The sequence below is a fragment of the Lacerta agilis genome, chromosome 1 (genome assembly GCF_009819535.1).
Source record: "Lacerta agilis isolate rLacAgi1 chromosome 1, rLacAgi1.pri, whole genome shotgun sequence".
Classification (NCBI taxonomy): Eukaryota; Metazoa; Chordata; class Lepidosauria; order Squamata; family Lacertidae; genus Lacerta; species Lacerta agilis.
In genome coordinates, this window is record NC_046312.1 from 43,440,300 (window position 1) to 43,455,128 (window position 14,829).

A 14,829-nucleotide genomic window follows, 5' to 3' on the forward strand; every position below is an offset into this window, starting at 1 on the left:
CTTTGTTCAGACCAGGTCTCTCCATGGTTTTAAGTTTGGTAATGAGTTGCAGTCATTACCAGTCTTTCCAGTCTATTTCTGAAATTCCTTTGTAATAAGAAATTCCTTTGTAATAAGATATTCCTTTGTAATAAGTTGGACTCTAAGGTGCTACTGGAAGGAATTTTTTTATTTTGTTTTGACTATGGCAAACCAACATGGCTACCTACCTGTAACCGTGACAAACATGTAGAGCATACCAAGTTTCAGGTGCTTGCTTTTTTAAAAACAAAACAAAAAAGCAGATGGTATAAACAGTCTAATAAAAAATGCTGCTTCCCCTCCCCAATTTTAAAATGATTAAAAACTCTGCTGAACAAACACATTAAACAAATGTGCCCGTTACTAGGAAGTCTGAATTGTGGGGGGGGCATTAATATGTACTTGCAAGAATTACATTTAAATTAAACAAAACAGTAAACGCTCATAGTAAAAATAAATCGAAAAAAAGACAAATTCTTCACATAATTGGCATCCCCAGTTTTGGTAAATAAGTCTTTGGGTGAGAAAGGAGAACACAGAGATAAGCCAATTAAAAATGTTGCCCAAGATTTTCTTCAAAGACATATTTATACAAAAGTTTCACATACTGTATAGAGCTGGAGCTACAGCAATAATTTAATAAGAAACAAGAAAAAAGTCATGCTGGGTTCTCCCCTTCATCTCCTTCTTCTTGCTTAATAACTGGAATACCTAAAAATGAGAGCGGAGAACAGTTAAACGTATTTTTAACTAAAACTTTAATTAAGCACTTAGGAAAATGGACTGACCAATGCACCTGTGGAATATCACAGTATTCTAGGAGCACAGATATTAAAGGACTGAAGGGAAAGAATACAAGTGAGAAACAGTTTCCTAGTCTAATGAGAAAGCTTCAATTCCACCATCACCATCTAATGGAAGAAAAACACAATGATTCTAGCATGCTTAATAACTCCCTTTTTTCCCTGGGCTGACTACAAATTGTTCCAGAAGCCCAGAAAAGCCTTTTCCGAGGGATTTTCTATTGTCTGAGCAATACACCATAGTCCACCTACAATTTGTTGCCTGAACCTAATATTTGTATCTGATTGGAAAATGGAAATATATGAACAATATAATTTTTCAAGGTGATGTATTAACTGCCAATCTCTAGGGAATACTGGATAATTTGGACTATAATGCTACATAGCAAAATAGATATTTTAAAGCACTAACTGACAGAAAAATATATATGGATCTGTTTTCTTTAAAAATTAAGATACCATTACATTAACCACCCAATATTCAGAAATTCTGGACAGAAAAAAATTCAAATCTTTACCGAAATAACGTCAATGGGGAAATGATGAGTTAATACTTTGATGTTTAACTGATGGAGCTATTCTTGCCGAAGAGCAAGCAGGATTTAGACAAGGCAGATCCACTACAGTCGTACCTCGGGTTGTGTTCGCTTTGGGTTGCGAACACGGCAAACCCAGAAGTGTTTGCTTCTGAGTTTCACCACGCACGCATGCGCAGAAGTGTTCTGCGCGTTCTACGCATGCGCAGAAGCAGTCTGCGCAGGTCGCACATGAGCATGATAGCGTGCTTCTGTGCATGCGCGATATTGCTGCTCGGGTTATGGACTTTTTGGGGTGCGAACAACACCCTGGAACAGATCAGGTACGTAACCAAGGTACCACTGAATAGACAATTGGTTTGCACTAGCCCATTTTATAGATAAGTATGTTAAGAACCCAAGTGGTGTGCTACACTATATGCAGCTTTCATTAATTTGAAAGCTGCATTTAATTCAATCTCTTGAGTAAGATTGTGGGATAAGTTGAACTCTTCAAGTACAGATAAAAGATTATTATTATTATTGATTAAATGTCTACATAAAAACACTGTGCTGAAAGTGTGTTGCCGTACAAATGGATAGCTCACGGGATGCATACCAGCCACAAAGGGAGTTAAGCATGGTTGTATCCTAGCTCCCGCACTGTTTAATTTCTATATAAATGATATTGTCCAAAGGTTAACATCCCCAGAGTATCATGCCCCTAAATTGGCCACAAAAGCCATCTCTATACTGTATTACTATAAGCAGATGACGCGATACTTCTATCTCAAATAAAAGTGGCCTAAAAGGACTGATGAGAGCATTCTCAGGATACTGCCAAAGAGAACAGCTGGCTGTGAATTACAAGAAAACTAAAGTCATGGTGTTTTCAAGAAACTATAGACCCATAGATGGTATATGGATAATCAGTTGATTGAACAAGTTAAAAGTCTTTAAATACCTTGGCCTTATTTTTCAGTCAACAGGGTCATGGGAAGCACATCAGAAATATACAAAGGAAAAAGCTTCTCAAAGTGCCAAAATTCTGACATGCTTTTTCCATACAAAAGGTGGCAATCACAAACCATCACCACTTGAAGTGTTTACAGCTAAACCCTTAGCACAGTTGTTATATGGGGCTCAGATTTGGACGGCGCTCACCTTGGATCTACAGAAGCTGTTCAATCTAAGCTCCTAAAGCAATTTTTTTCTGTTCCATTCTGTGTTCCACATGCTGCACTGCGCTTGGATTCTAATCTCCCCTCTGTTGAATTACAGACTTGGTGTAGGACATTCAATTATTGGCTTTGGCTAAATTTAAACCCCACCGGTCTACTACCCTTAGTATCGCAAGATTGTCATGTTATTAACACTGAGCTTCAGTAAAGCAAATAATTTAATTAGACAGTGCCTATATGATATTGAGTGACAGAATAATTTGGCCACGATAAGGAAATTTTGTCCATGGTATGATTATTTTCCACCTAGTCATTTTGACACATAGGCACCCTATTTGCAAAACTTAACAATTCCAAAATACAGATGTGCTTTCACTTATGCAAGATTAAATATACTGCCTTCAGCAGTACTTGAGGGTTGATTTCAAAAAATTCCACTGGAAAAACGGTTACCGGTATGTCCATGTGGAGTTGGCAGTATTGAATCAGTAGCTCATGTGCTTCTAGCTTGCACTCTTTATAAAGATTTGAGGAGTGAGGTTATTACCCCATACCAGGTTGCTCAACCATTGCTACTGTGTCTTTTCTTCTAGCAGATCAAGATAATCAGGTGACAGCAAAAACTGCAAATTTTTTAGCAGGGGCAATTAGAATTTTATTTTATTGCTATGGCTAGTAGCTGATGCAACTAAGGATTTTTCTTCTACTTTGCTTTTCTCGTCTCCTAAATGCCACCCTGCTCCTACCCAGCTCTCACCATCAAGTTTCTTGAGTTTGGGCACTCGTTTCGTTGCTTCCTCAACCCAGGCACTTTGCGAATCAGCGGAGTATTTCTCTTCCAGTGGATTACCTACAAACACCAGATCCTCCAGTAATGGCAACTCTGCCAGCCTCACAAACTCTGCTGCAACCACAGAAGGAAACAGAGCTATGTTATGAAGTAAACAAAAACTTGTATGAAGACTCCTCTCAAGACCAGAAGACTGCAGATGTTGAGTGAAACATATTCAATGGGCAACATCTTAACATCATAAGATGTGTGTGGAACACACACACACTAAAGACTCAAAAGAACGATACCACCACATTCCACACAATTGAGAAGTTACCGTCTTCTGGAGTTTTGAGCAATTTTTTGCTCATACAAGTGTTCAAATTTCTGTTATGCAATAAAGACTTAGAGTGATATCTAAGCTATACTCAGAATAGAAATAATTGGAACCAGCTTAATCAATTGATTTCAAACCTTTCACTTTAGAGCTGTTACTGCTAAAGCTGATGGAAACTGTTGGTGAGTGGTCTGGATGTTCAGAAAGTTGGTATTCAACTAGTTCTGGACAGGTTGCACTCCATACTAAAGAACCCAGTTTTCAGACTAAATTCAGCATTGTCATTGGATACCCAAGTGGCATTTGTAGTTCAGGGCACCTTTCACTAGCTGAGGTTGGTTTACCAGTTGTAGTCCCTCAGGAATGGAGATAGCCTGGCTACAGTTATGGTATGGCAACCAGATAAGATTATTGCTATGTGTAGTACACAGGGCTGCCTTTGAGGACTGCTTAAATGCTTCAGTTGGCACATAAAACTGTTGGCTAGATTACTAGCAGGGACAAGTTGACAGCAGCATATCTTGCTAGTCCTTAAAACAATTTTAATGGATGCTGGTACATTTCTGAACACAATTCAAAGTGTTCATGCTTGCTTTTAAAGCTATATATGATATGGGACCCAGACTGCCAGGTCCCACATAAACCTGCCTGCAAGCTAAGGCCATCCTTGAAGGCTCCTCTCCAGGTACACAGTCCTTCATAGATCAGGTGGGTGGCTACCAGAGAAAGGGCCTTTCCCATTGTGATCACCTGCTTTGGGGGAAATTCACCTGCCACCCAGTCGTATGTCTTTTCAGCATCAGGCAAAGTTTGTTCCCCAACCCCAGTCTTTTAAAACCTTTGAACTTATTTTATTGTGATTTTATGCCTTGACTGTTCTGCTGTTTTCATCAATGCATGATTTCATTCCCCACCCTCCAATATAATTTAATATGATTTGTTAACTACCTTGGGAATAGAATTGCTGAAGGGCAGGCTATATCAACTTGTTTACCAACCTAAGTTACCCGCTATGAACTCATTATAAATTATCAATATATTTATTGAGAAACAACTCTAGCTTACCCCAGTCTTTTACCAGATTATTTGACATGTAGAGAATCTTCAGCTTCTTCATCACATGTAGCCCTTTCAATTTCTCAATCAGGTTGTATGAGATCCACAGCTCCTCTAAAGTATCCCCAACTGCCTCCTGAAAGATGATATTGCTTCAGAAAAGAATGCTCTGCATTTTCCTATTATCATGTATGTTGTCTGGACCCCTAAAGAGCACATAAAAGAATAAAAGTTTTCCCCTGGAGTCCCTGCTTCTTCACTAGCAGGCTGCAAGCTGACACAAGCCAATGAGAAGACAACATCGTAATTCAGAGAGAAACCAAGACCTTCAGCCTTGACATCAAGACAGAGGAGAATTGTATTCCAGACATCTGGACACAAAAGAAGACACAGAACTGTTTGCAGATACCTGCACATTAGATTACTAGTTTCTTAGCCAGCTCATTAAGTAAAAGAGGATAATTTATCAAGAGGACAAATTGAATTTACACCTCCAGATTCCTACTGCAATATGTAACCACTGGGCTAGATCATCACTGAAAACTGGTCATGATCTGGGAAATGGAATGGGTGGAGTGTTGGCAGAAGTCTGTGCCAAAGGTGCTTTATCTGCACAATTACTAGGGAAGTTTTCATTATTGGTGGGGAATTTGCACAGTTGCTACAAGTATTGATGATGTTCCTGCATCTACTATATTTTTGAACTGTGTTAGCATCATCTCCTTGCACAGTAACATATGGCTAACTACTCTGCAGTAGTATAAGCAGCAGCCGTCTTAAGAGGGTTACTTACCAGCCCATTCAGATTCTTTACGTTGTTTCTTCCCAGTGACAATATCCGTAAGTTTTCTGCAATGGAAACAAAGCAGGTATTTTTCTACAGTGCTAGCTAGTTATTTAAGTAACTAGCTGTACCCGGCCACATGTTGCTGTGGCTCATTTGGTTCAATGGAAAAGGAAGATAGAAAAGAGAAAGCGCGTGTTTGTAATTCTGTGGAGATATCGCCTCCCTCCCCACAACTTTTCCCATTGAACTTCCGCCTGTCTCCTCTCAGTCTTTCCCATTTTCGCCTGCCTCCCCACAGCTTCTCCCGTTGAATTCCCGCCTGCCTTCTCTCCCAGCAGAGAGGCTCCATGGTCTTCCTCCCTGAGAAACGATTCTTCTGTCAAAACTGCTGGTTCCGCCCCACCCCTGGACACACAATGGACACTCATGTAAAAGTGTTGGCTCCGCCCCCCGCGCACACGACCAATAAAATTACCATGTGCTGCTTTTGTGTCCAGCAGATGGCACTGTTTTTGCCAAAAATCAAGTTTTTACCTGCCACAGGTGTGACATTTATGTAATATTTTACATAAAAACACGGCAGGAATGGAACCCAACGTTGTGTCAAAATTTCAAAGCGATCGGTCAAGGACTTTCTGAGATCTTAGATTAGTAACAGACAAACATTTACATTTTTATTTATATAGATGTGGAAACTTCATACAAGCCAGTGCCAAGGAGCTATTTTTTTATTGATCCATCTGTGTCACTCATTGAATGGACACAGCTTGAAACTATCCTGCATGGTTGCTCTAACCCAGGACTGAGAAATCTGTGGCCATCCAGAGGTATTTTGGATTATAACTCTCATCATCCCTAACCACTGCCCATGCTAGATGGGGCTGATGGGTACTGGAGTTAAACAGAATTTGCAGAGACACAAGTTCCTTAATCCTGCTCTAACCATCAGTCACCTATAAGGTCTGGAAATTCAGGGAGCTGAGTTTCACTGCACCCCTCCCCTACTTCTGCACAGTAACATAAGAAAACAATAATCAGTTATTCATATGGATGGAGCTTATATACATCCAGCATCTCACCCATGGACTGCAAGAAGATCAAACCTATCCATTCTTAAAGAAATCAGCCCTGAGTGCTTGCTAGAAGGACAGATCCTGAAGTTGAGGCTCCAGTACTTTGGCCACCTCATGAGAAGAGAAGACTCCCTAGAAAAGACCCTGATGTTGATGGAGGGCACAAGGAGAAGGGGACGACAGAGGATGAGATGGTTGGACAGTGTTCTCAAAGCTACTAACATGAGTATGGCCAAACTGCAAGAGGCAGTGAAGGATAGGCGTGCCTGGCGTGCTCTGGTCCATGGGGTCACGAAGAGTCGGACACGACTGAACGACTGAACAACAACAACAAATCTCACCCATGTGTTTCGAATCACTATGTGAGATGTTTTCCAAAGTAACCATAGTAGGTGGACATCTTTCCCAGCAAAAAGTGTAATGAATGAGGTGTTTGAATATATTGGAAACAATTGATTAATGGAGTCTCCCTTCCTCAATGCTCCTGGCAATATTACTGTCTTAATCTGAGCTTCATGATCAGATACAAATGGATGCAACAGAGTTGATGAATTTTGCTCATGGAAGTAAAAAAGCAGCAGCTTACAAGTATAACATGAACCTAGAATATACCTGTCCATGTGTTTGAGATATCCACACACATTCCTCAGTGGGACCTATACCAAGGAAGTGGTTCCCTTCTCTGTTGTGCATGTGCATACACATGCATGCATGTTAAGGGGGGTTAGAAGTCACTCACAACCCAAATCATGGCATGCAGAATTTCATCATCAAATCAGTAGTCAAACATAATTATTCAATGCTTCTTAAAACACTACTGCTTATATCAATTTTCAAGCGAAGTCTTGATTTTCAAATTATTTGTTTTCTGCTGTAGTCAATGAGAAAAATTAATGCCAAATGCCGCTTTTTAAAAGCTGGTATCAATTGTTTAAAATCAGTCAGTAAATGTAAAGTTAGTGTCTGCTCAAATGCTACTTTGAAAAAAATATGATCTCCCTGATCCTACAATATATAATACACATAGGATATACTGTTACCTTCTAGGAAGGTGGGTGGTAAACTCAAAGCTGAGTCCTGCTCCCAGTTCCAGTGCTCATAAAAATTTGCAGCAGGAGGAAGGTCGGAACAGACTCAAAGTGTGAAATGAGTGAAGGTACATATAATGAAGCAGCTTGAAAAAACAAATGATCATTCACGTATTACTTACTTAACCCATTCAAGTTGGCAATTTTTTCAATGCAGTTTGTAGATAAGGACAGCTTTCTAAAATGGGGGACAAATCCAGAAATTGTACATGAAGAACAACACTAAAATTACCAAAGTAGTGTTTTTTTACAAGTAACAATTGCTCAGAAGACTACATTTTGGTTTCCCAGAATGAAGAACAACCCCCCTCCTCATTCTCTGTTCAAGGGGTTCTCCTGAATCTCACAAAGCCTATTTCTGGGGGCACTGGGGGAAGAGAAGGGGAACATTGACCATTGTGCAAGCAGAAGTCATCGATTAGGGCTTCCACTGATGGGACTCACTAGCTGAATCTTGCCCTATGTTTTTATATGTGCTTTTTTACTGTCTATGTTAAAAATAGAGAACTCATGGTCCTCCAGATATTCAAATTTGGCTTCAACTTCTGCTTAACCACAGTTTCTAGTGTCATGCATCAAATATTGTCAGTATCTCATTAGAGAAGAATGTGGGAGAGTTGCTAAAGACGTTAAATGCTGCATAATATTGGGTGCTGCACTACAATATTTAGACTGTGCTTTTGTTACTATTTGTTAAAATAATATGGGTTAAAAAAAGAATTACAGTTAATTTAAAACAAGCCAACATCAAATCCTGATTTCTGAAGCTGAGTTGTATAAACTAACAATTGTTAATGTTAATCACAGTTCAGATGCCACAATGTTTAGGCAAACACAACAGTTAGAATGACAAAAGCTGTGCTTAACCAAAAGCAAAAGTAAAATTTTCAAACTCCTCTTCCCAGGTACATAGGACGAGGAACCTGGGAAGAGGAGAGGGGATCATAGTTTTGTGTGACATCCAAACATAACAATAAATAAGTCAAGAGACAGGAAAGTTCCTTAAAGAAAATGAACATTAAATTAAAATAAAAAGCAGAAGCAGAAGCGAAGAAAGCAGAAATAACAAAGTAGCTCCCACCAACATGCAGAACGTACTCGCAGCTAACTAGAGTGGAAAGAGATGCATCCATTTTCTCTATAGGGGGAATCTGGGCATAAAGTTTCACTTCTTTGGCCTCCGATGGCTTCTGACCATTTTTTTCTTCCTAATTAAAAAGAAAAACAGATACAGGAAGACATCCTATTCAGTATATAATTATGAATGTTCAATTTAGTCTATTGTGGCTATTCAGCTGCATAATAATTTGCACTAAAGCTATAGTTAATGTTGACTGAGAACTGTTCATGCAACCTTGAAGGTAAAATGCTTTTTTCTCAGTCTGGAATGCTGTTTCTTTACACGATCTATGACAAATTGATTGCACTGAGTTGGGGACATCACTGGTCCAAAATATGGCTGTGTGTATTGTCACTACTAATTCATTACTGTTTAAGGTACTGCACTCAAGAGCAATCAGGGCCTTGGTTGAACCCTAACAGAACCAGATTGCCATGAGCAAATTACACTCGGATAGGAATGAAAAGCTTCCTGGCCTTGCATTCAGTGATTGTATGACCTCCTCTGACTAAATTGTGAGTTTACAAAGGAGTATCACAAAAAGTTTTAACAGAAGGGGCAACATTTTCTTAATATAAAATTGTAATCATTTCTTCTCAATATGATACCGGAGCTCCTATATTCCACCTAGTCTATTTTTTTGCCTAGCCAATCAGAGAAGACATTATTCTAATCATTTTGTCATTGACTCAGACATTTAAATATGCACTTCACTTAATGTAAGAACATGATCATACTCATGGTAGGTCAGGCATGTGGTACATACAACCCAGAGTCCCATGTCTGATTTGTGTCATGTTCCGTTACAACAGTAATTTGAAGACAACAAACAAACTACTCCATTTCCTGACAGCCCTTTCTACTCACCAGCCATTTAATATCAGGAAAAACTAGACCTTTACATTGTTAACTGGCATCCTGCATAATGGTAAATGAGTGTATCAAACACCTTCCAAATCTAGTTGTACTGTAATACTGATTGTTACTATTCTGTCTGTACTGAATAAATGCTAAATTGTACTAATAAGCAAATACTTTCAAAATGTGGAAAAAATTCTAGTAGTTAATTTAAAAGGGAAAATAAATAAGAGAAATAATTGATAAAATTAATTTAAATCTACAAATGTAGAGCATTTTCTTTATGAAGTGTGGTTGCACATGTCCTGTTTCTTTATTTGAAGAAGGGAATGACTTCCTGGTAATTAGACTGAAAGGCTAATTGTATGAGAAAGGCAAGACAGCTGGCAGAAGATCCATCAAGTACCTAAGTAGAGGGCTGAAGCAAACATATTTTCCCTAATTACATCAGCCTTTACACCCCACACCAACCACAAGCTTGTAATCCCTGCTTTTAAAGCTTTCTACCTCTCTGCCCTTGACCAGGTCTCATCTCATTTCCTTGTCTCCCTTCTCTTCTCCCCCACTATTCTTCACCAGCTCATGCAGCTCCTTGCAGACTATCATTTTCAGCAAAGGGACAAATCAAACAGCTATACAGTATGACAATAACCCTTAGGTGTTCTGAAGCATGCTGTAGTAGCACTGTGTAATAATGTAACCTTTTGATTAAAATAATATTTAAAAATAAATTGAGGGTTAATTTTATAAACATTTCTACTATGCTCTACTAACTTACCAAAAGTGAAGAGTTTAATACTGAGATCCCAAGAATAACTAGGTAGGCTGAGACCACCCTTTAAAAATAAACCTAGCAAGGCCTATCAAGCACTTTCATTCTATCCTGCCTTTGACCTCCTTCAATGCTTTTTATCATGTTGTGTCTTATCCTTGGATATGCATGCCCCTATTAATAAAACAGCTTTCATTTCCTCCTTCTTCAGCAAAACCTTTCCCAAACCTACCTATCACACTTAAGCTTTTCCTCTGTTGGGTCATTCCATGTCATGTGATCCAGTGACTTTTACTGTACCATTTTATATTGCTTTCAGTTTCCTAAAAATAGTATTAAAGAAGATCCCTGATCTCAGATTATATATTTTTTATCTCATCCTGTTTTTTCAGTTTGAGGGCTTGAAATTTCAAAAAATAGACAATTTTGGCTACACAAAACCTTAAAAGTTCAGCCCAGAATTAAGATACAGTATTTCAAAACTAAAAATACAAATTTCTTCAGAACTTCATGGGTTTTAATATGACATGGCACATTATGAACTTACTTTAAAATTTAAAATTAAGCTACAAAGTTTAAAAGTGATTTAAAAAAAATCAATATGATACAAATTCCCCCAAAGCTGTATTTATTATTTCATATTTCTAAGAACTTCCTGCAAAATTTTATATTGGAATCTCAATGTGATTACATTTTTAAAAAATATTTTGTACATACATGGGTTACTGGGTTCTATTTAGGATAAATGGGTCTTCTTGGAGTAAAATGTAACAGAATAAACAAGACTTCAAACCATAATATCAGTTACTTTGGGCATTTCTTTACAAAGTTATTCAATAAAAAAGTATCTGAAGCAGAGGTTGGATATCCATCATGAAAGCATTAGTTGAGATTCCTGCACTGCAGAAGGTTGGACTAGATGATCCTTGGGGTCCCTTCCAACTCTACAATTCTATGAAATCTTGATTTCTATCCTGCTTCTGCATCTTGCCCATCTAATGTAGATACTAAGCTCTCAAGCACTGACTATGTAAAGTTTGTGCACACATCATTGTCTGCACATTGCTGAAGTTATATAAATATTAATTAGCGTTAGTAGTAGCAGTATATATAGCAGCTCAAATGGGAAAAAAGAACTCCAGTGAGCTAAAAATATGCAACTTTTTGTACAGAGGTATTCCAATCATGCATTCCTTGCAAAAAAGCTATTTCTACATCATTGCAAGAAAAATGACAAAAACTTATTCTTGACAAAGGAAATCCACACAACTACATAAGCACAACAAATCTACTTACCCATCTGGCTAGAGCTTCCTTAATAGTTGTTGCTTTTGCCTAACAAAAAAAGAGTATGGAAATACATTTTAATTAATTTAGGAAGTCAACTAGTTAATTTTGTTTTGCTTTGATCAGTTATATTTAAATCATAATTGATCATATTATATTATAAAGTCATCCTTGTCAAGGCATGAGGGAAATTCAATGAATGATTTAAAATATAATCAAAGTAAGTGAACGTGTTAAGACAACACCAATTTCCATCATATTTGGGAATATTGGCTATTCCTCATTATATCAAAGCAAAAAGGGAAGAACCAGTTTTAAAGGACACAGTAGCAGTAATTGCAGCTGACAGTTCCATTTGGATGGGAAGTACTGTAATAGTTTAAACTTTGGTAATTTGGATATAAACTGGAAGGAAAGTACTACTTTAAATTTGTCAACAACTTTGGTACACGAAGGAAAGTATCAGTACAAATGTACAGCCTGTACCATAGCAAATGAAATGTCTCATTAGCAACAAAACACCAAATATTAGTTCAGTAATTTAAAAAACCCCTTCTGTCCCAGTTGCCACACAATCAGCAAATTCAAATGCTACCAACTGACAGGATCAGCACAGCTATGTGTGTCACGTCTTCTCTATAAAACATGAGCATTGTTTTTCTTACATTTAAGCTTTAAGCAGGGCAGTGCTGCATGAAAGGGGCTTATGGGGCTTTTAAAGGCTCTGCTTTGCTTTAGATGCAGTTTTAGGTATTTTGCTTTTATTTTTAAACCCAAGATAGATTCAGGCTCTTAGTTGCCTGAAAGAGAACCCGACCAAAAGGGATACTTTACAGCTTTACAGAGATAGGCAGAGCACAGACTTAACAGATCTAATTTGTTTCTTTCTCATATCCTAAAATCTACCAACAAGATCCAGGTACAAAAGACACACAATAAGAATCAAGGGTGCCTCTGAATCTAGGAATTTGTTATCAGTATCAAACTAAACTGTCTTTCCACACCTAGTTACTTTCCTTCATTTCAGCATTTAGATGGGATAAGTCATTTGGCTGTTGCTATTGTTGTGATACTTGGGAATTAGATACAAACAAACAAGCAAAAACCCTTGCTGCAAATTACTCAGATACTCCAGTAGATCCTTATCTACCTTTTGTCCACAACTACTTTACAGTAAAACTCCACAGCTCAAAGCAGAAAATTTAAGTATAAACAATAAATGCATTATGTCATGGAATTTATCATGCTGAAAATTCTTTTAAAAATTCATGTGAATGTGAACTTTTAGCTCATTAATTAATGCAGATTCAATTTGTGCCAATCTCAAAAGTATTTATTTACCATTCTACTGAAGGTGACTTCTGATGCTCAGACAACTCCTTGATGAAGAACAATTTATGTAGATCTCTCTTCAAATGAACAGCCTTCCTATAAAAAAAACCAAAAAAAAAAAACCAAAAAAACCCCGAAGTGTTAGGATGAGCTTCAATCACCATGGGGATAATCTCCAAATGAAAGACAAATGAAAAAGGTTCTATGTTGGCTTATGGTTCTTTTATTAACAATAGCTACCATTTATATAGATTTTTTAGAGTGATTAAAGCGATTCAAATACATTGTCTCTCATCTACTTCTAAGTAAAACTCGCCTTATTCTGTGCTCTGTGACGCAACAGTTATCCCTTGCACTCATGAAAAAGAAACTTTTGACCCTCGCAGTCTTTCTTTCTTTACTCACTATATACTGTATATTTTTATTTCTGTCGAGACCACCACTTCATGCATCAGATGAACCAAGTGAGCGCTGGCTCATGAAACCTTACTGCACGCTGCAGATGAGGGGCTTTTGGAACTGGTTTGCCTGACACACAATGTGAGCAGACCGCCCTGCAAGCTCTAGGGGAGTGAAAACACTGAAGGAAAAACCATCTCTACGTGACACCCCCCCCCCCAACCCAGACCTCCCTGTTTCAATTTGCACGAATGCTGGAAGAACCATTCCCTCCCCTGAACTTTTCAAGGCACATCCTCGAGCATCCCCTGCTCCACAGACCCGTTTCACACCACGCACAGGTGGTCCCTTTGGCATCCCCAAAAGGCTCCTCTCTCTAGCACCCGAGCCAAGAACTCTGTTCCCTCAGGCCGGGCATGTTCCTCCTCCCTCTCCCCTGCCTCGACAGCCACCATCCCTTCTCCTCCTCCCGCAAACCGCGGCCAGCAGCTCTCTCCCCGCCATACACAAACAGAGACCGGGGGGGGGAGCCTGTTCCTGTTGTCCTCCAGCCCGTCTCCCGCGGGGTCTTCCCTGCGCAAAACCATGGCGGTCCCCCCCCCCCGCGCCGGCCTCCTTTCCTACTCCGGTTGCAGCCCTCGAACCGACTTACCATTATTATGATTCTGGTTGCTACCGTCTGCCGCTCCGGTTGCTATGGCACGCCAAGCCCGTGCGCATGCTCACCTGCAGGGAGGGAGGGAGAAAAGGGCCGGGGCGGACGCCTCTGGGAAGAAGGGTGAAGTCAACAGTTGGGATCATAGAGACTCACCTGAAAAAAGTAGAACGGCTTCGATTCCGGAACTCCTTACCATGACCATAGAAACGGGGAGGAGGTAGAAAGGTCGCTACGAGACAGATCAGACGCCCCCTGGTTTCCGGTATTGTTTGCTGTGTGTCTATGCCTTGTACAAGTGAGGTTGGATGCTGTGTTTGGAGGGGTCGGTTTAAAGCAGGGGTCCCTGGCCCGCGGATGGTCCGGGAATCAGCGTGTTTTTACATGAGTAGAATGTGTGCTTTTATTTAAAACGCATCTCTGGGTTATTTGTGCGGCATAGGAATTTGTTCATATTTTTTTTCAAAATATATTCTGGCCCCCCACAAGGTCTGAGGGACAGTGGACCGGCCCCCTGCTGAAAAAGTTTGCTGACCCCTGGTTTAAAGTACTGTAATTCAACTTTTCTGAAAACTGAGGGCGTATCTCAAGTAGTGTGATCCTTTCCCTGACAGCCAATAGTCGCCAACAGAAAGTGACCACAGGCAGGCAAAGGGGGCTCCCGTTGCAGCATTTTTAAAACTACCCTTCAACAGCCATGGGTCGCTTGCACAAAAGAGTGGCAATCTATATCTATCTATCTATCTATCTATCTATCTATCTATCTATCTATC

The 14,829-nt window shown here is 39.3% G+C and overlaps 1 protein-coding gene across 1 annotated transcript; it reads right to left on the bottom strand.

Annotated features, from left to right (window-relative positions):
* Positions 1-567: 567 nt before the first annotated feature.
* Positions 568-14,224, bottom strand: DNAL1 (dynein axonemal light chain 1). Its single transcript, XM_033146227.1, has 9 exons — positions 14,054-14,224; positions 13,012-13,098; positions 11,680-11,718; positions 8,732-8,841; positions 7,756-7,811; positions 5,479-5,534; positions 4,695-4,821; positions 3,278-3,424; positions 568-732 (listed from the first exon to the last, which is right to left on the bottom strand). The coding sequence occupies exons 2-9, from the start codon at positions 13,012-13,014 to the stop codon at positions 680-682; spliced, it is 591 nt and encodes a 196-aa protein (XP_033002118.1). The 5' UTR covers positions 13,015-13,098; positions 14,054-14,224; the 3' UTR covers positions 568-679.
* Between the last annotated feature and the right edge of the window lie 605 nt (positions 14,225-14,829).

Bases quoted from the DNA above. Each gene is read 5' to 3' on its own strand.
- DNAL1 (XM_033146227.1), bottom strand. The intron at 3,425-4,694 runs GTAAGCTAGAGT...CTGTGGTTGCAG, and splicing joins TAATCTGGTAAAAGACTGGG to CAGAGTTTGTGAGGCTGGCA. The intron at 733-3,277 runs GTGAGAGCTGGG...TCTCATTTTTAG, and splicing joins CAAACTCAAGAAACTTGATG to GTATTCCAGTTATTAAGCAA.